This window comes from Pollicipes pollicipes, unplaced genomic scaffold, assembly GCF_011947565.3.
Source record: "Pollicipes pollicipes isolate AB1234 unplaced genomic scaffold, Ppol_2.1 Scaffold_2555;HRSCAF=2994_pilon_pilon_pilon, whole genome shotgun sequence".
Taxonomy (NCBI): Eukaryota; Metazoa; Arthropoda; class Thecostraca; order Pollicipedomorpha; family Pollicipedidae; genus Pollicipes; species Pollicipes pollicipes.
This window is the reverse complement of record NW_023596136.1, coordinates 38,358,697-38,385,259: the sequence shown is the minus strand read 5'-3', so window position 1 is coordinate 38,385,259 and position 26,563 is coordinate 38,358,697. Positions and strand designations below refer to the sequence as shown.

Sequence of the window (26,563 nt, the reverse complement as noted above, 5' to 3'; positions counted from 1 at the left end):
CAGGGGATTCTTTCTTAGCCATGTGCCCCCCTTCCCCCTTGCCAAGGCTATGGCTGCGCCCCGGGTAGGATGTGAGTCAGCCAGTATCTTCGCCAGGAATTGACACCTTGGCGAGGGGCAACTGCTGATGGGGTCGGGGTGGTAGAGCAAACAGATGCGCAGGGAAGACGAACGGATGATTCAGCGCGCCAACCGTTGCAACAATAAGGTCGTGGAGAAGGCGGTACACAGTGCTCCAGGGAAATCGCCCATGATTCATCACTGCGACTCCCGCAGGTGGGGCCTAAAGCCCGGACTTTTAGAGCCAATTCTGTGGGGTGGACAAATCCGCAGGTATCATAACCTTCTTCCAGGAGTAGACCTGTCATAGTCGAACCATAAGTTCGGAAGGAAATGGCAAACTCCGAGCACACAAATGCGCTCCCCTGCCGCTATGCTTCTAAAGAGCTTCAAAACAAAAGTAACGAATTGTCTTGCGATGTGGGACAGTGCTGAGCGCTGCCCACGAAGTTTGACGGAACTCACAATGAACGCATTAGCCGGTCACCCAACTTTCCACAAGGAGGCACAGGCGGGCTGAGGCGCGCTGTGTGGTGCTGGTTTTTGATAATGTTTAAGGGAATGTTCTTCATTTGAATAGATTGAAACAACAGTCAGATACAATGAATTAAGCTCACTTAGAACTTTTGATGAACTTTAAACATGTGTGCATTGGCGTAAATACAAATGTGGAACACTCCCGATCAAGGAACGCACGCCAAGGCCTTTTCACTCTAGAACGAGTCGGATTTCGACGCCGGCTGAGCGCGACACAGCGCCTGACACCCAGAGTAACTGACGGCAGATCTGCCTCTGCCATCAGACCCTCAGTGGGTGGGAGGGGGGGGGGGGGGCAAGTGCTGCCGTCCTGCGGAGCCGGCCACAGCTAACCACGTGTGACAGCTCCGGTGTCCCGTGTGACAACTCCGGTGTCCCGTGTGACAGCTCCGGTGTCCGACGTGACAGCTCCAGGTGTCCGGTGCAGCTGACCGCATTACGCATCGTGCCAGACACAGAGCGGGGACTCGAATTTGCCGCGTTGGTGTCACGGGTCATGGAGGCCTCGACATGTCTGGGTGAAGTTTCTGGTGCAAAATCACTTGTCGTTTTTCCGTTGGCTGCGTCCGGCATGTTCGGTGTGTGTGGACCGGGCTGACTAATTGCACTATGTACTGCTGAAATGCAATCGATCGGCCGCACTCACACGCACATTGGCCGGTCACCGGAGTCACCTGCTGAAGTCAGTGTGACCAGGTCACTCTGGTCTGGACAGATGATCGGCCGTAACTCCGCTCCACCTTCAGGTGACGCCGACACGACCGCGGTATCGGTTATCGGTGTTGCGTCTGTGTTGCGCCAGTGAATGCCGGTATTTGAGAAGCGAGTGTCTGTGGTTCTCTGTGATACGCGACCGTGGCCGGACCAAAGTTTGAAAGATGCAGTGCAACGCAACTGGTTATTTTCCTTGTTAGCAGCATTCAACAACGTTGCGTTTCTGCAGCTGCAGTGTTTTCCTGCGTACGCTCGGAAAGTGGTTTTGAAGTAATTCCCTTACGAGTCTCGGGAGCAACGTCTCAACGATTCCAAGGAGGTCCAGCATATTTTTCAGTGCCTGAAAAGTGGTCACTTCTTCACACAGTTTCATGGTGAAGGGGCGTTTGCACGAAATATTTACACCATGATTTTGATGTACACTTGCAATGATGTGCATTTCCTTTCGTATTCAGAGGCCAGTTTTCCTGTGTCTAAGTCAGCACCCATTGCAATATGCGAGGACATACCAGGCGACCATCAGAGGCTTTGTGAGAAAAAGATGTTAAGACAAAATGATTTGTTACGCCAAGTTGCAACTGAGAGGTCGACACCACCGACGCGTTCCCAAAACAGTGACTGGCATATGACATGCAAACAGGAAAGGTCGAAAATGTACTTTGATCAAGCAATTTGACAGGTAGGCATCTCAATCTGACTTAATCCTGACTTAAAATGGCGTTGCCTTTTAATTTTTTACGACTTGCGTATTATGCAGTGTTTCCTTTTGAAACGGTGTAAATATATTGAAAAATATCAAGACTACCAGCGGGCTCAAAAATAGGTTTCTGCGTTAACTTGGCCAGTATTACTGGCCGCTCCTTGAATTCTGCCGATCCGGGAATTAAATTGGACTGGACTAGAGGCTTACGTTTAACCCCTGGGGTGGCCGCGGAAGGAAATGCCGCAGGCAGCGCCCGCTTGTGGAGTGGACTACTGATGATCAGATCGCAGGCCCAGCTCCCGTCTGCTTTCAAAAGTTCCGCCTGCCCTTAGCCATAGTCGCACAGAGGGTGGAGGAGAGAGAAGAGAGAGAGAGAGCGAAGAGAGAAGAGAGAGAGAGAAGAGATAGAGAGAGAGAGAGAGAGAGAGCGAAGAAGATGCGAGAATAGAGATCGAGAGAGAGGAACGCGAAAGAGAGATATAATGAGAGGAGAGATGAGAGAGGAGAGTAGGAGATAGACGATAGATAAAGAGAGATAAGAGAGAATGTTTGATGCATCCACCTCAGAGCTCGGCAGGGCTGGGCAGGCTGTGACGTCAGCCCTGACGACAGCGCGACCTCTCCGCCGTGACGTCACCCGGGGTGAGGCTCCGGTCCTCTGGTGTGAGAGAGAGCCGCGGCTTAGGGTGCCATGACGCACACCGCCTGAAGCTTCCGGCCAATTCGATGGTGGAGGGCTGCGACATGTCCCTCATTGAATTAGGTGGGACAGTCAAGACTACGAGGGATTCTGCCTCTGCCTTTGGGCACAGAGAGGCGTAGGAGCAATTTTGCACGCATGAATATTTCCAAACTGTATTTAATGAATGCCGAACTTCAGTTGTGATTAGATTTCGCTTTGAGGATGTCTTAATGCAATTTTGTCGGCCAAGCAGCGCTTTAAGTCCAAAGCATAATATCGGCCGCTCCCTTTGTACTTAATATACTGCAAGTGGCTTACAGTGGTCGTATCGCGTACGGAATACCACCAGGCGACGCACGTAACCACATCAATACGTCACAGCTGCTGGTTGCATACATGCCTCAAACATCCCGCTCTCTTTGCCAACAAAGCGGAAGAGCTGAGATCCACAATGAACTATGACATCTCTGACATCAGAAGGAAAGGTTATCAGTCTGACATTTGGCTTTGACTGGCTTAGGCAAATGACACCTGACGGCCAACCGCAGTGGACGACAGAGAGTGAAACACCGCCCCGCCGAGAATAACGTCGGCAGGGCGCCTCCATCCCATCAAAGGCTTATTGATCAGGCCCGGGTAGTATGTGGCTGCCATGCTCTGCTGACGCGGGGAGCGGGCGAGTGGAAAAGTGCAAGAGTGGGGAAACGAAAGGCGTGGGAGGAGCGAGAAAGGGAGAGAGAGAGAGAGAGAGAGAGAGAGAGAGAGAGAGAGAGGAGAGAGAGAAGAGAGAGAGAGAGAGAGAGGAGAGAGAGAGAGAGAGAGAGAGAGAGAGAGAGAGAGAGAGAAGGAGAGAGAGAGAGAAGAGAGAGAGAGAGAGAGAAGAGGGAGAGAGAAAGGGAGAGAGAGAGAGAGGGAGAGAGGAGAGGAGAGAGGGAGAGAGAGAGAGAGGGAGAGAGAGAGGGAGAGAGAGAGAGAGAGAGGGAGGAGCCTGAATTAATTGAAAAGAGAAACCAACTTTGAAAATATTAATGCGCGTCGGATGATTGATATAAGTTCGAAACACAACTGTTACGCACTTTATCTGTGTTCGTGATCCGTTGCAATGGCATGCATGACACCACGTTTGCATGATGACATGCAATGCAGTGGGTTTGTATATGCCAGTGAAAAATGCACTTGCGCTATTCGACATTTGGCCCAATTTTTGTGACCTGACGTAGTTGTTACTCACCGTTTTTAACAGCTGTGTAGCAATCCAACAAATCTCAAATAATGCTGGCGTACAGACGTATTTCGGCGCCCTCCTTAGCTAGCCGTGTATCGTACCAGCAGACGTCTCACAGCGAGCCTGTCTGACACCACGGTGACTCCGTTTGACCGGCAGGGCTGCCGCGCGCTGCGGCGGCGCCATGGACGTGGAGCCGTTTCCAGTCGGCTCGGCCGGAACATGGCAGACGACGGTGCCGCCCTCGGCCGCCACCGAAGTGGCCAACGTCACCAACGAGGCGAGCGCGGTCGGCACGGCCGGTCAGAACCTGTACTCGGTGTTCGTGGTGCTGGTGGCCTGCGTGCTCGTCTCCGTCACGGTCGTCGGCAACATCATGGTGATGGTGTCCTTCCACATCGACAAGCAGCTGCAGACTATCAGCAACTACTTCCTGCTCAGCCTGGCCGTGGCCGACTTCGCCATCGGCCTGATCTCGATGCCGCTCTACACCGTGTACCTGGTGATGGGCCGCTGGGTGATGGGCCCCGCCGTCTGTGACACGTGGCTGGCGCTCGACTACCTCGCCTCCAACGCTTCCGTGCTCAACCTGCTCATCATCAGCTTCGACCGCTACTTCTCTGTGACGCGGCCGCTGACGTACCGGGCGCGGCGCACCAACCGGCGCGCGGCGGCCATGATTGCCAGCGCCTGGGGCGTCTCGCTCGTCCTCTGGCCGCCCTGGATCTACGCCTGGCCGTACATCGAGGGTCAGCGCACCGTGGAGCCACACGAGTGCTACATCCAGTTCCTGGAGACGAACCACTACTGGACGTTCGGCACGGCCATTGCCGCCTTCTACCTGCCCGTGCTCATCATGTGCGGGCTCTACTACCGCATCTGGCTGGAGACGGAGCAGCGGCAGCGCGACCTCAGCCATCTGCAGGCCGGCAAGAACAGCAGCAGGCGCTCCAACTCCAGGTCAGTCCGCCGCGGGCGTCTGGGAAAGCGTCGTCCATCAGCAAGGCAGCAGAAGGGTCAGCGGATGAGCGTTGGAACTTCGGGTCAGCTCATCTCAGAGCTCGGCTCAAACGCTATTCGTAAGATTCTGCGGCTATTATTTCAGAAAAGCTGGATTGGAACAGGTGAAATCGGTGTCAAACATCAGAGATGATTTGGGAAATCCGGTCATGTTCGGCTCGCGCTATTGTACATACATAGGGGTCTCAGATCAATTGAAACTGGACGAGCGATGCCTTACATGCATTACAAGTTAAGAGGGTATTGCCCTGTAAGATCTTTAAAAATATGACGTGGTCCCACGATCCCCGACAGTGGCACTACAAAACCAGTTGCTAAAACGATCAAAATAGTATTTTGGCCAATGAGCAAGGAGCTGTCAGCGGAGGTATGGTTTTACACCCAATTCCTCAGCTTTTTATGGTCAGATAAAGGGCATCAAGCTAGTATTGCAAGTGCACTTTTATTCGTAGACCTGCTCAGTTTGAAGACGATTATTTGCCCCAAGAGGAAAAGTACCAGAACGAAATATGCCCTGCTTTTTCAGTTTGTGTAGAAAGAATGAATTCGTCTCGCATGCGTCCATGCGTTCAGGCAGTGGAAGGCGTTGATGTCACGCGTTGGTTGGAAGTGACCAGGGATGAAGCAGTTCAGCCCCTGACATCTCGGTTGATTTGATACAGATTTGGGCAGACTTTTCAGGATTGCTCAACCGACAGGCTGAAGCCTGCTCTAGTTTTTTGGTGAAAAAATCGAGAAGCGCCGTTGGCATACTGAAAATTATCACACAGAGAGCATGAGCTTCTTGCGCCTTTCAAACAAAGGTTTCGAATATCTCCCATTCTTTTGCAATCACATATTGTGGCGTAGATATGCACCATATATGCCAGCTGTTTTTAGATCTTGGCGGATGCAGTCTTGAAAGGGGAAGTCGAAACGTTTCATTGGGCACATATTTCGAATGCAACTGGTAGGCTTTGCTCGTTTATCACATGCCGTTAAACCACCGCTGTCATTACGCCCATATTTGTTACGTTTTACCAGTTGTGATAGTTGTATCCATATCTAATAACACCTAAATCAGTAGCGGATGTAACGTATGCAAAGCTGATAGGTAAAATGTACGTTTGTCACAGGACTGGGATGTACGCATAGCAAATGTCATTTCCCCTTATCTCTTCTCCTGGCGGCGGCCTGTGAGTCCATACGTCCTTTTCGCGATATTTAAACTTTACCGGGGTATTTAATGTCTTTTTCATCCGCAAAAACCTGTTGAAATTATCCAGTTTGAAACCTGAGCTGCTGGTTGCCTTATGCCTTTTCGCTATATTCGCCTTGGTCGCACAGCTACCATGCGAGAAAGCACACACGTGCATCAACACGGAAAGCAACGTCGAATCACGTTGTCATTGTCTTTCTTCCTTCATTTCGTATTCTCCGCCTCCGCCAACAAAAGATGACAGGCCTTCTACGAATGAGGCATAAAGCCGTCGCTGGAACATCTAAGCCTTTTACCTGTTTTCTATAAGCCATACATTTTCACGCTTGCGTTTATTCCACTGATACCTCATTTGATTTTGCCGCATTTCACAACAACGTAATTCTGAAATTTGGTATAATTAATCATAACATGCAAATAAATGGGATAAACAGGGGCAGGACCCACCGTTTGCTGTCAGGCATATCAAAATAGCCGATAAGCGTTACTCTGGCAACGTTTTCGTTTCGTCATTACGTAAGAATTTGCCATTGTATTTATCATTCGTCATCCTTCGTCGTCGGCGTATTTGGTCCCATGACACCATACTATTAGCTACCCCGGGGACGTAAAGCGACGACTATAATGAAACAAAAACGTCGCCGGAGAAAGAAACCATGGCTGTGTTCACAAGCCCTGCGACAAAGCATAGATGTTACTGCTGGTTGCCCTATATTTTGTGCATTCCAGGTTGAGTCCGAAATTAGGTCCCTAGCCCATTCTACGACAGATCGACAGTTGAAAAAGCCGAAATAACACCTGAGAAGAAAAATATGAAATGATTTCCGCTACGAATTGTACTTACATATTAACATTGGTCACTCAACATACACGGCCGTATCGATTGACGCGTTTACTGCACACGCAACGAATCACATACAATGCTATCACATATAGATAGCATATGAATCACAATATCACCACCAGGGTGCCCATAGGGTAGTGGTTGACGCGTTTGCATTGACGCTGGCGACGTCATATAGCCTCAGCAGCTGAGTGTGTCGTAAAGCCCCCAATGCCCCCCCCCCCCCCCCACATAATGTCCCCATGGGCAGTTTGCAATAGCGTGGTATTACGACCTGACTTGAAAGAACCATGCAACACGACTTGATGCAGCAATGATAGGATCCGCTCATCTGCAAGTGAACTCAAGCGAAATACTTTGACCTCGACACGCTCACTTTTTCACCCACACATTTGACCTCGGCACGCTCCCAGTCACATATAACCGCCCCCTGTTATCACGCATTCCGAGTCGGTGGACAGATGGTGAGCCCTCAAAGTCGTCGGTGTCGATGGCCAGAACTTGTAAAGCCCCGAGTACCCTTCACCGTGATAGCTCTTGAGGAGCGTTCGGTCAGGTGGTTTGCGACGCTCGCCGCCTCCTACCCAGACACAGATGATCATGGTTTTGCTGAACAGTTTCTCCGACGGAAATTTGGACACGTTCCGCCAGCGTCAGTATTTGCCCATCTTGGGTGCGCCTGAGACTCTCTTGTCCTGTGGTACGCTTACCCGTGTCCCCGATGCCGCCGCATACCCTCTTACCATGTGACACGGTCAGCCTCATGGTGGCACACGTAGCTGAAGGTGCACTACTTTTGTGCTGTGCGACGCTGCCGTCTGTGAAATAAACATGTTTAAATTGGACACCTAGGTACGAAGTCTAAGACATGTCGCAGCAAAAACGCATGAACGATGGTGATGTTATGCTTTGTACCATCACCAATGAGGCAGAGGCCCTGATGGCACAGCATACCTTCCTCCCGTCAGCATGCTACGAACGAATGTAAAGTGCACTGAGAGGAGTCCGATTGGAAGCCTTGGGCCACGCCTTGGACTACGAATGAGTGATTTTTTTCTCTACACCCTCGTTGGATGTTCCATTTGCGCGGACAAAGCACTGGCCCGCTTTTCAGCTACGAAATGGTGCGTGATCAATTTTGCGACTTGCTGGCTAAGGGATCTCATACTCTCGTCATTTGTTCAAATGATTTCCGCTAGCACACAGGGATCTGTGCTAACCCACTGTTTATACCGAATCGCACCACCCATGTCATCATCAAAGGTTGTACCATGCTCGTCGCTATCCCCTGACTTGTCGAGACGATGTGATTTACACGTGCCCGGGTGGCCGGCTGGATACCCTTCGCTCGGATGAGGGGGGGGGGTCAAGTGACCCCCCTGACATCTCGGGAACTAAGAAAGCCGTGTCACCTAAAGCGTGATGAAGAAGGTCAGGAAGGTTACGAGGAGGTCATCGATCAGCAAGGCTGAGAGCGGATATGAGAATTATTGGATTTTGATGATATGTGCACATGCATACCGAATCCGTATCACTGCTGCAGGCCAAGGTGCAGTGCCTCGGACGAAGTGCAGCAAATGTCGAGAAGCTGACAGACAGGTTTTTTATTCCCACTTTTAAACGTCATACACTTCACGCAAATTCCCCAAGGCAAGTCGTTTTGCACTCTACTCTTAGTTTCACCGGACAGTCGGACCTGACACAGTCGTCCTTGTCCGGATATATCCGACTGGCCTGTCCCGTAAAACACCTTCCCATTCGGTAGCTACCTTCTCCTTGCCCGCGTCTGGAATGCTCAGGTCTCTCCGCCCTTCAGGAGCCTCTGGCAAGAGACCATGCGATTTTTTAGTTCACGGCTCTTTGCGATCGTGTACACGGGACCACCCTTTATTTTTGCCCGCCGAATACGATGTCAACCCTTTGCCTTCGTAGCTTTTTGTTTTTACGGCGTCGGAGGTGGGCTAAAAACAGCCTATTAAACGTCTGTTTATATTTAGCGCAATGCTGCCATGTACTCTCATTCCAATTCTTTAAAAGATACAGCTTTGCAATATTTTTTACCTCCTTTTCAGCAGCGTCGCCAGGCTGCCCAACTTATACCTCTCCCCTTCTCCAACTCTGTGACACCGCCATCATCACGCGGCTGGGCTCTTTTTGGAGATGGGAACATGAATGCTCCTATTTGTTCTACCTGCCTAGATTTTTACTTGCCGATTTTTACTTCAGCGCAATGAAATTATCCTCAATCTTGTTAAGAGCCCGGAAAGCACCACCATACCCCGATACTTTAGCACAGTTAGATGGCAAAATAGGTCAAATGATACATCTTCTCACGTAATGACATGCTCGATGATAACCGCTTTTGCTTCAACAACATTTTATCGCATATACATATTATCACTCAGTACGCTTGGAGCTATCACGAAATCATCCGCGCATCCTGGGTTTGGAACGAATATGTAGTTGCAACATTAAAAAAATGCATGTTTCATTATATCGTCTAGTGAAGGAAAATTATTGCTCCTCATTTCTGCATTAAACAGCCCTAACGGAATGAATGTCCGAAAGGTCAAAATAGATCACCTGGCTTTTGGTCACGATGTCACGATTGTAGAAATTAAGTATAGACAAATTGGGAACTGGCCGGAAAATGTTCTATCTTATTGCAAGTCTAGCGTGCATAGTTCTGTGCAATTTAAAAAAAGATTTATAATTGCGTTATAGGCTCTCAAAGTTGCCTTTGTCAGCAGACCTCTTAAAAATGCCCGAGGCTATTGTTAAAATTGCACAGTTGGTTTCAGGGCATAAGGCAACCCTCAGGAAGAATTTTTATTAAAGAATAAATCGTGGGTGCAACACCCATGATTTTATGACACGAAAAAACAGGAGCATAGCAGTTATACTCTTGTTTTTTGTCGTTGAATTCTCCCTCGCCTCCTGTTTAATTGTGGCCTACGTGAAAGGAGCTTCAATGCCCCAACCGCTTGTCGGAATGCATCAAATTTGAACCTAGGAACGTCATTAGATTCCTGCGCTGTGGCTGGAATGGTTCGGTGGTGAAATGAGACAATCCAGGGAGGGCAACGAATTGATCCAGGCGTGATACTTAAGTTAGCACAGGTGGGACCCAACTGGTTCTGGGTGCAGAACGCGATGCACGGATGAGTCGATCTGAAGTCAAAATGGACTATTCGGGTTCCGTGGTGCCCTAATTTTGAGCGACTTGAGTTTCCATGTGGCAGGCTCGTATTGGACGTCCGGTTAAAGCTGTAGCTGTTGGGCATTACTGTGACCATCGCAGTCGCTGGCGCCCCGTGGAATGGTGGGACGACTGCCGCCCATTCCATGGAATGGTGTGCAGCCCCGTCTGCGCCACGTGGAGGCCATCCGAGATGGGAAGGCCATTCGCCTGAAGCTCACCGTTTGATGTCACCGCCACCCTTGTTTGCGAATGATTCACAGCAAGGGTTGAATATATGGTACTGTATTTTTTTTTAGTATAAAGCATGTGTGCTCAAAGGCACTGTCGCCCACAATTTTCCAAATGCCCTTTGCTTGCATTGCATATTAGTTGCTTCATTGTGGGAGTTTCACCATAGGTGAGAAACAGCACACCTGTGAAGTCAACAATTCGCTCTTTGTGTCTGGAGAGATGGTGGAAGGAGTCCCAGGTGGCATTGAGTGGCCGCGCAAACAAGGCGATGGCGAATCAAATCGCACAATAACATCTCGCAGCAGCGATCCCTTGGGGATTTTGAAAGATAGACAGATTTAAAGAGAGAGTGCCACCTTTTGGATGGAACTTAATTCATGCGTCACATTCGGCCAATAAAATTTGTCGAAATTAGAAACACAATTGGTTTATTGCCTGAGAGTCTACTTCAGATATGCAGGGTTTCGTTTAACACTGCGCTGTCGCATCAAATTTGAACGTTTCCCCGGGAATTGCCTTCGCTGACAGCCACGACCTGACTTTGACCTAGCATAGGTTGGCGACGTTACCAGTTACATCTATTATATATCATATATCAAACGATATATATATATATATATATATATATATATATATATATATCAAACGGTCCTCTATTCAATTCCCTGCAGTTATACAAAGTTTGGCGCGGCTATGCCGCACCTTTCGGAAATCCTTCTGGAAAGCACCTGGGGGGGGTCAAATTACCCCCCCCCCCCCAGCGCATGTTAAACTGTCCGGCCAGACGCTAGAAAACTTATGCTTGGCGCCAACCTGAATAGAAGCAATGCCGTTTGCAGGCTTGACCAGCCCCATTGAATCCAAATTTAACCAAAATCAATGGCTTATGGCATGTCCTGGGGTACTAAACGCGCGCTTTCAGCCGCCATGCAAAGTTATTCTGTTATATGCGCTCATAGCAGATACCTTTATATGGTAACCTCTGAAGGTTTCTGTTCTTTAACACTTGACCGCTTACATTTTTACCCTATTTTGGACATCATATAAAGGAAAGCTCTCACGTATTGGCTTAGAAGCACGGCTTGCCTGACAATGTAACACTTTATTTTTTGAAGCTGGGACAAGCTATAAATTTAAAATACCAAATCAGCAGCATCTGATAAACGGGCGTTTCAGTTCCGATTAAGTCAGCAGGATTTATAAACTGCTAAATCTCGTTGGTCCGCAGCGTTAAGCTATCTCAAGTAACAACATGACGTTATTTGCTTTTAAATATAGGACGCGACCAGTCTTTCGTCATTTCACGACCTCTATAACGAAAAATTGCATGTCCTTGAACATGTTGGATACATCTATGCAAGGCAATTGACACTCTGTAAAACTGATTAGTTGCGTATGTGCACCAAATCGAACCCCCTCACATCTACCTGAAACGCTTTCATCCAACAGCACTGAAATGTTTTACCATATCACGTGCATGACGCAAAGTCCGCAGGTTGAGGTCCATTACAAAGTGTTACCTGATGGGGACATAAACACAAATGACAGTTAAAATCAGCTGCGTTGAAATCGGTTAAAGACGGTTGAAATAGGATATACACCTTAAATACCTGGTGTTTACTTCAGCATGATTTCGGACGAACGGCTCAGTGATTTTTCTTCTGGAAACGGAGGGTCGCGTTGCACGGACTGCCAACACAGCCTGGCGACTCATCTTTGTGAAAGTTAGCACACATCTGTGTAGAGGACCGCCGCTCCGCTCAGGCGTCGGCAAGGTTGAACGGAAATGAGTTATCTGTCTTTCCCGAAATGATGACACTTGATTTATTCATATTGTATATCGACCTGGTAGATGATGTAGGAGTGTGCATCCCGATGAAAGCGCGTCCGTTCTGCATGTGATTTATGCCCGTGTTTGGTTAAAATGTTATAGGGTTCAGAGATGCAGGGTTTCTGGATAGTGACGTTCACGAGTGCATTATTGACATTTTTACCACCTCGTAAATAATCAGCATATCGTTTCATGCGTGCGGGCTCGTCCTCACTTTTATCAAACTGTTGCGATAAAGTATTCCAGCGATTAGTTTGCGCATGATGCGACTCCGTCCCATGTGTGCGTGTGTGCGTGTGTGCATGTGTGTGCGCGTGCGTGCGTGCGTGCGTGCGTTCGTTCACGTGCAAGCGCACTACAAATCACGCCACATAAAATTTTAAGAAGTCACATACTCATCCACTACCCATGCCCAATAAGGCAACCACGTGCAGTTGTTAGGGTGTCCCGCAGCTCCCATACCAGCCATGTCAGAGCATCCGCCGCGTGGCGGCAGCCCCAGCTCCTCAGTCCGGCCGGCGCGTCGGAGGTGGCGCGTATGCTGCTGACCCGCGCCGGAGCGGTCCTGGTCCAGCGCGGCCGCCGGCCATCCGTCTTGCAGGCCCGGTCGATAGCCATCAACCGACTCAACTAAATATACACCCGGCCCTCATCCCGCGCCGATGAGAGACGGCCGCCGCGGCACCTGGCGGCCGTTAGCGGAAACACGACCACTGCGGCACAGCATCGACGGCGCCTGCAGGGTAGGCTGTGCCGCTGCGCTCCGGCCTTGCCAGTCTCGCGGGCTTTCTAATGCCACGTCCGCGGCGGCTGCTAGCCGCGCGGCCGCGCCGGCCTGTGGCTGTCAGCCACAGGCCGGCCTGCGGTGCATAGGAGCAGAAGAACGCCCGGCGCCGGCGAGGTGTGGCGCCTGCAGGCTGCAGAGCAAGACGTCGACCGATCGCTGCCGGCCGAGATCGATGCGGCCCGCCGACCCGGTTCCTCCATTGGCTCGGACTGGGTCCGGCGCCCGACCTCCGCACGCGTCACGTGTCAGCTGGCCGCTTTATTGGTCGGTTCTGGGCAAATCGGTTTTGTTTTGCATCGCTTCTGCGGCAGGCGGCCGCCACGTGAAGTCAACAGTCGGTGGCGGCGCGCGTCCGAGCGCGCTGCCACCGACGGACTGGAGTGAGGCAAACACGGCCGACCGCCGCGGCCGAGGGTCGGCAGACGGAAAACAATCACCGCCCTCGGAGCGACCCGCCGCCCTCGGAGAGGAGTTAACCGCCCCGGGGACTTACCGAAGCCAACGCTCGAAAGGCCGGGTCGTGTGCAGGGGCGCGCTCAGGTCTGGGCTTGGGGGGGGGGGGCAGGGGCGTCACTTGGCAAGATTCGAGGAGGAGGACCTGACACCCTTCAATTCTGGCGTTATCCCCCTCCCTCCTCAGTGTCCTTCTTAGCCCCTCCAATGCATGTGAGCAAAAAGAGATGTTGGTCGAAGGAAGCGCATAAATATTATAAGACATGAGGGTACAGACAGTGCGTGCATGACATTGCGAAGCATAATCATCAGTTGTGCATCATCGGTGGTTTGCAACAGTGTCAAATTCTGTAAATTTATGGGGAGGGCTGAACTAAAGGTCTGATGACTTAACCCCTCCCCCTCATTTTTCGCCGGATTGAACCCACTTTATTTGTATGAAAGGTAATATATGTTTGCAATTCTTACATAAATTATAAAAAACGGATCTTTAATTTAAGCAGTATGGCAGTCAAGCAGTGGCGTATCCAAGGAGCAGGCACTGAACGCACGTGCCGCTTCTGATCGGTGAGTAAAGGCGCCCCTTTAAAGACCGCCTTGGGGCACTGAAGGCGCAATTCTATGGTGCCCATGAGGGATGGCACGTATTTTGGTTGTGGAGGACGTGGATAGGGTAAGCCATGAAGGAATTGTGTCATTCGCGTACTCCAGAGCGTTTCGCTTAAACCTCACAGACTTTTGCGTGTCTTACGACCCTGGGTGTGTAAAGTTTAATGCATTCCGCTCAGCAGTTATGATTTTCATCTGATGGTGCGAGCAACCACGACTTTTTATTACAACGGGGAGGGAGGGTCCTTATGTTGGGAAGCGCGGAGCTATATACGAGAGACATACGTTTCCGGGAGGAGGTAAACACCCGGCTACATCAGCAGATCCGGCGACTGCGTTTCGGGCCGAAGCCTTCAGACCAAACAACAAAACCTACTCAAATATGTTTTCCTTGGACTAGGGCGTAGCGCCCCTTGGCCCTCAAAACAGTGTCGCTTTATTAAAGTTAAGATTTTCTGTGACGTGCGAGAGGCACGTGAAAAAATTCGTCCATTTGGCCACAACACCCCTGCGTCCAGCTATTTACGACAAGCATACGTTTCTATTGGGAGGCAAACATCCGGCTCCATTAATGATCGCGTTTTGGCACGGCTACGCCGGGCTAAGCTCTGTGTAGCTATAGGCAGTTAAACAACTGATCTTCAGGCGTAGAGAGCTGGATGCACATGGTCAATTCGCTGACCTACGACAGGTCAAAGTCAGGCCATGATTTTCAGCAAAGGAAATTGCTGACGAATTGTTCAATCTGATGCGACAACAAAATGTTCAACGAAGCGATACATCTGTGAGATAGTTTCTTTAGACCCTGATCCGATTGTATTGAGAATTACGACTAATTCCAACAAACTTGAGGCAAGTATGAGGTGGTCAGGCTCTTTAGTCAGTTAGTTTTAGTCTTCCAGTCTGTCAGATAGCTTTTACTCAGTCGGACAGTTTTAGTCAGAGGTCAAGTCTAAGCTGCTTTTTCACCGAAGTGCTTTAAGATGTAGCGTTTGATGGTGCTTTCGAATTTCCTGACCCCAGGGACGTCAACAGACACCTTATCAGGACTTTTGGCAAGCTAGAGGAGGTCAGTAACCTAAAATGACCCCTATCAACCGTTTTTAGGAACATTCTGCATAACTTATTCCTTCATGCGCATCTCAGTTGAAAACAAAAACAATCTAAGATAGACTTATAGGTTCCATAGGTTCTCAATAAATCTTGCGACTTATAGGTTCTATAGGTTATCAAAAATATTTTTGTTCGCCGTGACCTTCTTAAGCTGAAATGATGTTACTGACCTGCAATGAACACCTGTGACCCTTAGCCTGGAACAGATATCTAGGGTTAAGGCGGTTGCATGAGGAGGTCTGGAGGCACTTCGTATACCAATCCTGGACTTTGACCTTATTTGGCCCGAAGGCCAATAGATGTTTTGACCTAGTCCATCTCAAAATTTGACGCCCAAGTTAGCTCATACGCAGGTCCCGCTACATTGTGAGTTTAGTGTTTCTGGCTTTCTTGCTTTTATCTCAGGAATCACATTAGACACTCTTCCCACTGAGCGCGTCGCATTTAATCGGTCATCCGCACGCGTGTTAAATTGTTGTTGTGCATCTGAGGCCCGAGGAAATGTTCAAGAAGCGTGTGTACATCATATTTGAGATGCGTGACAATGTGTGATATTTTAAAATTATGTTGGCTAGCTCCCCTCAGCATAAGTAGTAACAGGCCAGCCTACAAAGAAGTTCCACTTGGATAAGAACGGCTACGTATTATTAGATGGTGATATTTTCTGCCGCACACGCCTATGCGCCTCTTCTTGCAGTCTAAAAGTTTGATTTAGATCGTAGTCGATGAATTCACCTTGGAATTTGCGAGAGAACGCAGCTAAACATTTTAAAGCACAATGGTCACAGGATTCCAGATAAAACTCAAGCTTTCCCGTAATTTTCCCCAAAAAGTGTAGTATAAGTGTAAGTGTTAAGATGTGTGTAAACAATGCCAGCGCTATTACAAATGGTGGTATGCATTTATCCCAGTTAAAGCATGCATGAGTGCTGTTTAGGTTACAGGTGATATGTTGGCACAAAGATAGTCAATGATGTCGCAGTTGACAGCCTTTGCCTTTCTACGAATCCGTTGGCTGCGACGCGCAACGCTCGTTCACTGATCGCATGGAAACTGTGCTTGCACGAAATGCGCCCTGAAACCTGCTCGAAAAATGCTCGCAAAAAACGTATTTCTTCAAAGACATACCAGTCGTTGCTGAGTCCCATCTTTGGCAGAACGCCAAAGTTATGCTGACCACAGTCGGGATGAATCCAAACGCGTGGTGGAGGGCGCGCCCTCCAGAACGGGGCTTCGTATATGGCTTACCAAAGAGGGGCATTTTACAGGGTAATCGTGCAGTTGCTTGGCAAGGCAAAGGTTCTTTCGTGCCATTTTGATAGGGATCCGAAGCAGAATAGTTCCGATGAATCATCGTTACAATAATGAGGTGGTGATTTGGAGTCCGAGCAACACATTTTCAGCACGGAATCCGATTCAAAATTTGGCCGGCAACATTTTTGATTCCTGTTTAATGTATTTGATATCCAGTTTCACTGCTGAACTTGTATCTTGAGCTAACAACGTCACACCAACAATTCAAAACAATGTTAGGTTCGCAGCGTTCCATGGGTAGGAGACAAACTGTTGTTGGACATAGTCTCCATGAAACGGATGAACCGTTGCCGTCAATTTCTTGGTTAGGTTGCCTGAAAACGTGTTTGGCTTACTTAAGACGGGCAAATAGGACGTAAGATATACGTTAGCTTAACTCTCATTTCCCAAATTTACGAGATAACTTTGTGGCTGTGGAAATCTCAGTACCCCACGGCGCCCTCCATGACGACGCCACTAAGCAAAAAGATGAAAGTAGATGGTCTCGGCAGGGCAATCAGTTTTTACCTACGCTTTTGTATTATTCCAAACAAAAGCACTCGCGGGGCCCAATCCAACATTGGGGGTCCAGCTCAACATTGGAGGGGCCAGGACCTTCACGGAAGAATACAAATCGACACCCGTGGTGGTTTGCTCATTTCCCCTAATTGTGTCCCGCGCATGTAATAATTGGCGCAGACGAAGCATGTTAATGAAACCAAAGAACCTTCTAAAAACGAAAAGTGCCCGGTCTATCTCTCAAAATTTAAATATTTGTCTACGTTTTTCGAAAGTGTCGATCGTGAACTCAACGCAGGTATAAAACTTAATTGTACGGTGGCGAACAAGATATTTCTAATTTACCAATTCGTCTTCCTGATTACGCGTGTCCGTGTTTAAACTTTGCCATGCAAAACTGTTATGCTCCACTTTTCAGCTACTAAAGGAAAACAACAATGGAAAAGGGGACACCTCTGACATGACGTGATATTTCTTCACAGGGGAACGTTGACACACATATTTATCGCATGTATCAAAAGCGATTTGTTCCACTTTCCACCTCCTCCATTGTTCATAAAATAACGAACCATATCTGTGCTGGTGGAGTGAAGCTGGCAAGTACCCACCTGTAGTAGCATATCCGGTGGACGGGTTAGCTAAAATATTATAGGGATTTGACGATAAGGATAAGGGATGACGTGATCTGGAAGGAAAGCTCTTTGACTGATGCTGACTGCACAAAGAAACGGTTTTTGAAATTTGTCAAGATACACCCAGTGAGAAATGTCTTCTAGGCATCTATGCGCATGATGAGCCGCTTCCCTGTTGGATACGACAAAGCCTGTCCTGGAACCACACCAGGTCAACGCTCCCACGTGCGTCATGATGACGCCACAAGGCGCTCTTTTATTGAAAACGAACTGAGATGTGCCGAAAGACAGCGAGGAGAACTGCAATGTTGGAGCTGTAATCCCTGACCCCCATCATACAGCCAAGCTCAGGAAACATCGCAGCCAACGTGTCAAGACCGGGACGTGACGGGCACCGTTCAACCGTTTCATAGCCAGACTGCAGCCAGTTGGAACACTTCCTTGCCTTGTTTGCTTCCCTACTCGCTCGAGATTAGCCATCGTGCCTTCCGATAGATTAATTGGATTAGCAACTGTACCGTCGACTTACAGCGGTGAGCTCGTACGTTTGGCGGCTCACAAGCCCACAGATAGCCCGCTGTAGCCCAGGACACCTAATTAGCTGATGAAAGTTTGTGCGCTGTGCTGCACGTCTAACAGTTTTTCATCACGACATCAGCTCATTCTACTGGTGATAGCAGCCACATCATGGGTGAAAGCCTCGTCATGAGTGGAAGCGTGGGAGCAACGACTAGACGCTGTACATTTCCCATTTTCCGGTTATCTTGCACTGGGTGAGAAGAGTGCTCTATACTTGTGTGGCTCTGACACAAAGTCGCTGTGAAACGAGCACCGCGCAACCTCTCTGGAAAAGATTTTCGTCGGTTATGTGCGTTTTGAGTGATTTTAGGTACCACCCGGCAAATTTCAGGCTACTGCTATTCCAGGTTTACTGCTTGTGACTGTTATCAAACAACTAAACGGCTCAAATGTGGAAAATCAGTGGTCACGACATATTACTGGCTTTGTTCTTCAAACATTGAACCTTATCATCCAGTAGTTTTGACCGTTTTGCCCGGGTATGTCACGAACTTTATCAGCGCTCGCGATGCTTTCCAAGGTTAGGTGGGCGTGAAGGCTACGTCAGGCAAATCAAGAAAAAAATGTGTCAAATTGTCCCTTAACTTTGCTATATTTTCAACAGAAGTGGCCAAAAAGCTCCGGTGGCGATCTACGACAGGGTTTCAAGACTAGGATAACATCAGATCAAGTCTTTGAAACGCCAAAGTAATGCAAGCAGATATTTCATAACATTTTAATGTCAAATGCATTTATTACTCTTATGCATGCAGGATGACTTAGCGTTAAGATTATGAAATAACCTCGTGACCTTACATGATCCACGTTGATGTGATTTGGCTCATATCAGTCTTAAGCCACAGATGCGCACGCAACGCTATGTGATGAAACCTATTCGTGATATGACTTCCTCGGACGTTATTTGATAATCCGACCATAACATGCGACGGAGGATGATCGAAGCAGAAGTTCCAGATCACGTACGAAGCAGCACAGCGTGTTACAACGCTTCAACACTCTTCATCACATAACATGCGATGAAGAGTTCAAAGCACATTTCATTGCCGCTTGACGCATGCGAAATGGTTATAAAAAATGGATTAACAGCCACCGGCATATCTCAAGTCACGAGGCTTCGCGACGGTTGCAGCTTCCCACGTCTTGCACTTAAGCTGTCGTCCTGATGCCTCGTCCGTGCAGCGTATAAAGATATTTTTCGTTCTCCCGGGATAATTTTTTTTAAAAACTTGCATCAGCGTTCAGCGCGCTGTCAACACCGAAGTTTTAGCTTGTCTCGACGTCTCCACTATCAGAAGACCCCCGGGCAAGCTTTCTCTTTTCTCCATCAGCGATTGTCTTCATTCGCTAGCTCATTCATGCCGTTCTCATATCCGCCCGGCGCCCCAAGGGGCCACGCGTGTCATGCTTGTAGTAGATTGGGAGCTGTGCCGCGGTGTGATGGATAAGGCCGGACAATCGCTGCCGGCACGCGACACGCTCTGTATCTCAGCCAGCGTTTCTTGCTGGACGAGTGTCTGACGATCAGCAGCCGCCAGACCCGCCACGCAGTAACGTGGTGCTTCGCGGATGGTGCTGGTCTGGTTTGGATCTGGGAGTAAGAATGGCAGGCATTTCGTTGCATTTTGTTCTGAGATGATGTGATGCGATTGGTCCGCCAGTGTGTCAGTCCACCGACCTCGCAGCAATGCTTCGTACGATTTACACCCGCTGCAGAATCCCACTCGCCTCGTGGTCAATAGTTCTTGGCTCCAATCCTAGTATATTGGCACGGCCTGCTCCTGACACTTTTCGTTCTGCGGAAGCCGTCCACAATTCGTAGAAACCGTAGCCATCCAATGACAATAAATTGTGATCCGTTCAAATCGACCTGCACCTTTCAGGTCATCATTTCCAATTACAAGTAGTCTAGGTGTTTGGCTTGTCAGTATCACTATATCGCAGGAAGAGCTTGTTCGGCCGCCATTATTTACAGTGCTAATAGGCATGGAAGCCAAGAATTTGGCGGACCGTTCTTCACGGCAAATCGATAGTGGACGGAATAATCAAATGTCACTTGCATTTCGTATGTGATCCTCTTAAATTCCTCATGTTGCTTCTCGCGCGCCATTGGCGATTTAAATCGTGATATCGGATTGAATTTTATGTCTTGATAATACCATGCGAAAGGAAACAGTGTACCTTAACAAAACCGTAGCCAAACTGAGAATCCCATACCCTGCACTGTTCATCCCAAAAATCCTTGGCGTGGTGGTGCCATCTAGTTTTCACGGACTTCATGTGGCACGTGTAACAGACGCCGAATAGAACTAACAGAGGTGAGGTTGAATGGTATTACATAACAGCATTTTTGCTTCCCAAAAGGTCTGGAGACCAGCTGATGCAGATGTAGTGAGACTAGATTGAAACTGTCACGGATTTTCCTCACATGCCGCTTGTGCGCTGATGGCAGACAGACAAAACCCAGAGCTTTTGACATCAGCGTCAGTCTTTACATAAATCTTCATCTACCCGCGTGGCTCTTCTGTGGGCCATCATTTTTTCCAGTTTTTTTAGTACTGCGTCCGGATCGGCTGTTACACGCCATCATATTTATTCGAAATAATAGTGGCGGCAAATTTAACCCTAAATTCCATGTACTCCTACCGAGACGTTTCAGACGTACGGGAAAGCAAGAGTCCAGCTGCTGGTTCAGACGGCGTGGCCTGGAGTCAACCCCCCCCCCCCTCCCCCCCCCCCCCCCAGCTTGCAACCCATTTAGTCTGGAAAGAGCTTTGAGTGGCGTTATAGATTGTTTTGTGCGTGCTTGTTTTGAGTGATTTCCGCTGGAAATGAATGGCAAAGAGCAAAATAAGTGAAAGTCTAGTTCCGCCAACCTCAAAAAGTAGGGCCTGGCTGTACTTCACAACGACCTGCGTATGGATATATATGTATCGTCCAACCCGTATAAGCTGAAAATGTCATCCAAAAGTGGTAATATTCCGTAACTAATATCGCATAAAATGATCGTTGTACATTTTTGAGAACCCTGAAGTGAACTGTGCCTACGGAAAGTTTTGTTTTAGATAATCACGTGAAGTGTGCAGCAGATTCACCTGACTCACGTGAAACCTTTCTTTTGCCAGGAATTCCCCTTCACATTGTAATACTACTGCGAACGACTCACAATGCGTTTTGCTATGCCCATCTGTAGCACACCCGCCAGCACACTTGCGCAGCGTTTACGAAGCACACAACCTTGCCACGTCCTGTGCACGGTCACACTGCGTGCACTGCACTTTGTCTTTCTGGGCTTTGTGGCCGTTCAGTGGCAGGACATTCACCTAATATAAGCGACGATAACGCCGTCACCTTGTGGCAAAAAGGCTGCCATTGGTATGTGCCAACGCCACCTTCCCCCCCCCCCCCTCTCTGCTCCCACGGTACCATCATCATTTCATGCATAGCCATTGTCGAGAAGCCGGAGAAGCCCCCGAGCCTTGACCTGACGCGTCATCAACTGCCACACCAGCCCCCACCCGGAACCAGGAGAATGAAACGTGCGCGGGCTCGCGCCACCACTCTTTAGGAGCAAGGCGTCAGTGTTCGCTCTGCGGGTTTTGAACATTTGGGCACGCACTGGCCACTTATTTATCTAGCTCGTTTGTGCTGAAGCTTCCCATGCTTTGATCCATTATGATCGTGCCTCCTTTGATGCGATAATGGAGCTTGTATACCAGTGGCTTCACCTTGATGTTCTTTATTACGACGATGAATGGTCTCAACTGTAAGCATCAGCAGGCATTTTCTCACCGGGTTGATTTCCGCCTTTTACGAGCTTCCTCGACTCCCCATGCGTACCTGCATCAGAGGTCTTCAAATTCTCAGGTCAGGTGATTTACCGCGCTTTCATCTCTGGCACGGCCTTTCTGGTCACAGTCGCGGTGTCGGCGACAATGGCCTGCTATATCAGCAGTCACTCTGCCAGAGCAGTTACTGGCTATGCATGCCGTCCATTGCAATGTTCCTGGCTTTTCCTCCACTATTCTCCACCGGCTGCCACCAGGTGCCGTGCGATATCAGTCATGCCCGGCTTGCAGCGCCAGCCGGATTTGCCAGCTGGCCTCACACACTGCATACGCATCGCATGCGCAGGCTTACTCGACCGCGCTCCTGCCGGGAGCTTCCGGCCGATCACCGTACTGCGATCCTGTGTCAAGATCACGTCGGGCACAGAGTCTCATCAATGGCGAGTAGCTCTCTGGCGATCAGGGCATGCAGGCGTTTCATGCAGGCGGCAGGCGGTTCAGGCAGGCGGAGCGCTCGATGAGACCACGGCTGGCGGCGAAGCGGTCCGCTTTCAGCCTTCACCGCCCCCGGCGGCTCTCAACGTCAGCAAGGCAGGCGTGAGTGGGTCAGCTAAAAACGCTCTCGACCCATCGTCCGTTGTGTCTGGTTTTTTGCATGCACGGCGTGTTGTGCGCTGCAGAGGTTTTGCTCCGGCTGACCTCTGGCGTACATCAGACCGACGAACGGCATCATTTCCACGGCGTCCGCGTCCTTGGCCTCTTCGCCGCGCTCAGCTGCGCCTCTCTCGGGCCAGCCTCTTGTTTCCTGTATTTTTGCGTTGGTGCTGGCGACAAGGAGAGCAATCGTATCTTCCGAGAACCGCTGTCAAGCCTTCTCGAGGCTGCCGCGGGCTCGCGCTGTTCTCCCCACACACTAGCGGACTCGCTCCGATGATACTGTCCGCCGCGGCGGCCTGCGCTGGCTGATTGAGCTGGTACTTACGCCAAATTACAACAGCGATGGACTGCGTCTGGGACTGTTACTGCACTGAAGCTCACTGCTGGCTGCGGCCTAACTGGACGGTGGTTGGGCGATCTCCGGACTGTCCCGATGTCGTGGACGAGCTGGGAGTTTGTTTGCCGCTGACCAGAGGTGGTTACCGTACCAGCTGGTGAGAGAGTTACAGCACCAGCTGGTGAGAGGGTTACAGCACCAGCTGGTGAGAGGGTTACAGCACCAGCTGGTGAGAGAGTTACCGCACCAGCTGGTGAGAGGGTTACAGCACCAGCTGGTGAGAGAGTTACAGCACCAGCTGGTGAGAGGGTTACAGCACCAGCTGGTGAGAGGGTTACAGCACCAGCTGGTGAGAGAGTTACCGCACCAGCTGGTGAGAGGGTTACAGCACCAGCTGGTGAGAGGGTTACAGCACCAGCTGGTGAGAGGGTTACCGTACCAGCTGGTGAGAGGGTTACAGCACCGGCTGGTGAGAGGGTTACAGCACCGGCTGGTGAGGGGGTTACCGCACCATCTTGTGAGAGGGTGATCGCACCCGCACCAACTGGTGAGGCGTGACGGCGTGACGACGTGGTGGCGTGATGGCGTGACTCCTGTGGCGGGAGAAGCGGCAGCGGCCGACTGTCTGTGTACGGCCTGCGGTGGCAGCAGTGGGATGGCCGCGGGAAGGTGGAGCAAACAGTTATTATCATGTGGAGCGAGACAAAGATATAGGGAAATATGGCCACGACGGAGGCAACGGTAGCTGGCATCCCTTGATCTGCATGGCGTCGCGTTTTAGCTCTGCATCAGGTTTGCTGCCGTGTTCATCCAGGTCACCGCGGTCGTCGTTGTCGCTGATCTGATTCCAAAGATAATGGACTTCACTCTGGATATGTCTTCTCCTGTTGGCAACTTTCGCACAGCCGGACAGGTGAGAAAGAGAGAGAGAGAGAGAGAGAGAGAGAGAGAGAGAGAGAGGAAGAAAGAGATGGAGAGGGAGAGGGAGAGGGAGAGGGGGAGGAGGAGGAGGAGGAGGAAGAGGAAGAAGAGGAAGAGGAAGAAGAAGAGGAAGGGGAAAAGAGAGAGGGGGAGGGAGAGGGAGAGTGAGAGAGAAAGGGAACAAACCGCGGAAGACTGCTGGGCGCATGACTCTTACCGGTCTTGCCGTAGGCTATTTCACCTCTACGTTTGCATGGAAATCAAGACATCGCCAGCCAAAAATTTTCAGTTCCATAAGACGCGTAAGGTGTCCGCAGGCCTGCCCTGCTCTCCGCCTCCAATGCAAAACTGTTTGTATTTAGTGAATGTACTAACAATCCATACACATGGGTTGCGAGGCACGTGTGCCTCTTAGATGCTAATGCGTTAAGAGATCAAGTATGGTCTCGACCTCATTGCGAAAGTGACACATTTTTGTAAACCAGACCTTAAACGTGATAGAGAGCTGTTGTTTGATACCTACAGTGGATTTTTATCACACTTTGACTAACTTTGCGTGATCTACGATGACCCTGAACTTTAATTGATCTGGATGGGTCTACAACATGAGTGCGGCGCATCAGCAAGTTGTAACTACCAACTGCATGTAAAAGAAGCATATTCGTTATATTGCTGACGTCGACTAGAAAGACCTGCTTGAGCAGGCCTACCACGAGCTTTTGATGCGACTAGAGATGAACAGGCAGACACAGACACAGGACACACAGGCATTAACACAGGCAAGACACAGGCATTGCAGCGTACGGAAGCATGGAAAGGGCTCGGGAGCAACCTGTTCTACGAGAGGTCAACTTGTGACGTCATTGAAACTCGACTTAGCACGACACAACTTGATATTGGATCCTCGTAACGTCACTCAACATACTGGTGCAGGCCAACCAGCTGCAGCTCTAAAGAAGGCTGCATGGATATGAAGCAATCCCGGAAGCAAAGCCCGTCGCTGTCGACACCAACGATGAACTTTATGACGGCCTTTCGATCTGACCTGAGATGACACCTGCTCCTGGGTCTGTTGACAAGTGCCGTTTATATTTATGGAAAAGAGCCTCAAGCTTCAGGTCGCTGGCACGATTTATTCGAGAGCTAAAACGACAAAATCAAATGAATGCGGTGTGCTATACGCCGCCCAGTAGCCGACAGATTAAGCAACACACATAACATTAGCATTCCTCGAGGATATTCGGAATTCTGGCAAATTGGCCTCATAATAGGAAATGCGTGCCATTTGCAAAAGCGAGCTCTGGGAATGACGGGGTCACGTTGGCGTGACGAAAGGCCGGTGGTTAATTACGTGTGCATCGTACCACACGGAGCAGCCTTTTTGAGGCACTGCCGTCAGACGGGAGCTCGTCAGCTGGCCCTCGTCTCGCTCAGACGAGACGAGAGCCGGCCAGAGGAGTGCCGCGTGGCAGCGCTGCAGGAGTGCCGAGTGGTGGCTCTCGGGAGGAGCGAGAGGCGGCTCTGGAGGAGTGCCGAGTGGCGGCTCTGGGGGGGGGAGCGAGTGGCGGCCCTGGAGGAGTGCCGAGTGGGTGAGTGGGGGATTCGGAGTGGCGGCTCTGGGGGGGGGGGGAGCGAGTGGGCCGGGGCGTCTGGAGGAGTGACGAGTGGCCGGCCTCTGGGGGGGGGGGGGCGAGTGGGCGTCCCTGGAGGAGTGCCGAGTGGCGGGCTCTGGGGGGGGGGGGGGAAGCGAGTGGCGGCCTTGGAGGAGTGCCGCGTGCCGGCCCTGGGGCAAGTGCCCGAACTAAGCGCTTGAGCTAAACATAACACGAGATGTGGGCGTAGTTCTACAATTAAAAAATTCCGCACCTACCGGTCGGATCAACTTTTCGCTGCTTGAGACTTCGGCCTTCGGCAAATTTCGCCTGCCGAAGGGAACGGGAGGACCTCTTCGGGGTTCAGTCCATGCGATGGGACCGGTCCCAAGTGGTCCGTCGGTAGGGCGGACTGTTGACCGGTCTAGGCGCCTGCACACCTGCACCACCCCGAAACAGACATGGTCGTGGCTCGTTTCCCGGCGCGGAGAGTCCGGACCGGAGTGCCTGGGTCCTCTCCCCGCACCACAGCCAACTGCCGCAGCCGCGCCCTCCCTCGGGACTGAGCGGGGCTGGGGCAGCGCGGGTCGGAGCGGCAGCCGCTGGGGTGGTTCCAGACCAGCAAACAGCGGATAGTTGGCAGCTGTCTGTAACGTTACACTTCCCGGGCACGGTGGGCAGCGAAAATAGTCGCTGACTTGGGACCACCTCTCGATTGTACAAAATAGCGCGCCGAATAGCTAAGCAGCTGTGGCACCCTAGAGCCCAAATAAAAAAACAACAGGCTACATCCAAACAAAAACCAGTATTGTGCCAACTGCCCACAAAATGAAGAACTAGCCTCTCCCTTAATTTTCGCTCAGGCAGTGAGATGTTCACGACAGCAGGTTGTTTGCTTTGTGCTCCATTAGCATCGGTATATTGAACTGAATGGTCGGGTGTGCAATACACTGATTCAGCCATTGTTTGACAGAAGTTCTCTACGAGGATTATGGTTTTATATTTTTGATTAACAAGTTGGTAGGGCTTGATGTATCTC

At 50.2% G+C, this 26,563-nt stretch overlaps 1 protein-coding gene across 1 annotated transcript; it reads left to right on the top strand.

The window, feature by feature from the left end:
- Positions 1-250: 250 nt before the first annotated feature.
- LOC119100972 (muscarinic acetylcholine receptor DM1-like) lies at positions 251-26,090 on the top strand. Its single transcript, XM_037224207.1, has 7 exons — positions 251-276; positions 4,081-4,881; positions 7,743-7,768; positions 8,098-8,162; positions 23,793-23,924; positions 25,332-25,521; positions 26,056-26,090. The coding sequence occupies exons 1-7, from the start codon at positions 251-253 to the stop codon at positions 26,088-26,090; spliced, it is 1,275 nt and encodes a 424-aa protein (XP_037080102.1).
- Positions 26,091-26,563: the final 473 nt, after the last annotated feature.

Excerpts from the sequence above, each read along its gene's own strand:
- LOC119100972 (XM_037224207.1), top strand. The coding sequence starts at position 251 with ATGATTCATCACTGCGACTCCCGCAG. Across the intron at positions 7,769-8,097 it reads GGTGGCACACGTAGCTGAAG|CTACGAAATGGTGCGTGATC; the intron begins GTGCACTACTTT and ends CCCGCTTTTCAG. Across the intron at positions 23,925-25,331 it reads ACTTTCGCACAGCCGGACAG|ACGGGAGCTCGTCAGCTGGC; the intron begins GTGAGAAAGAGA and ends CACTGCCGTCAG.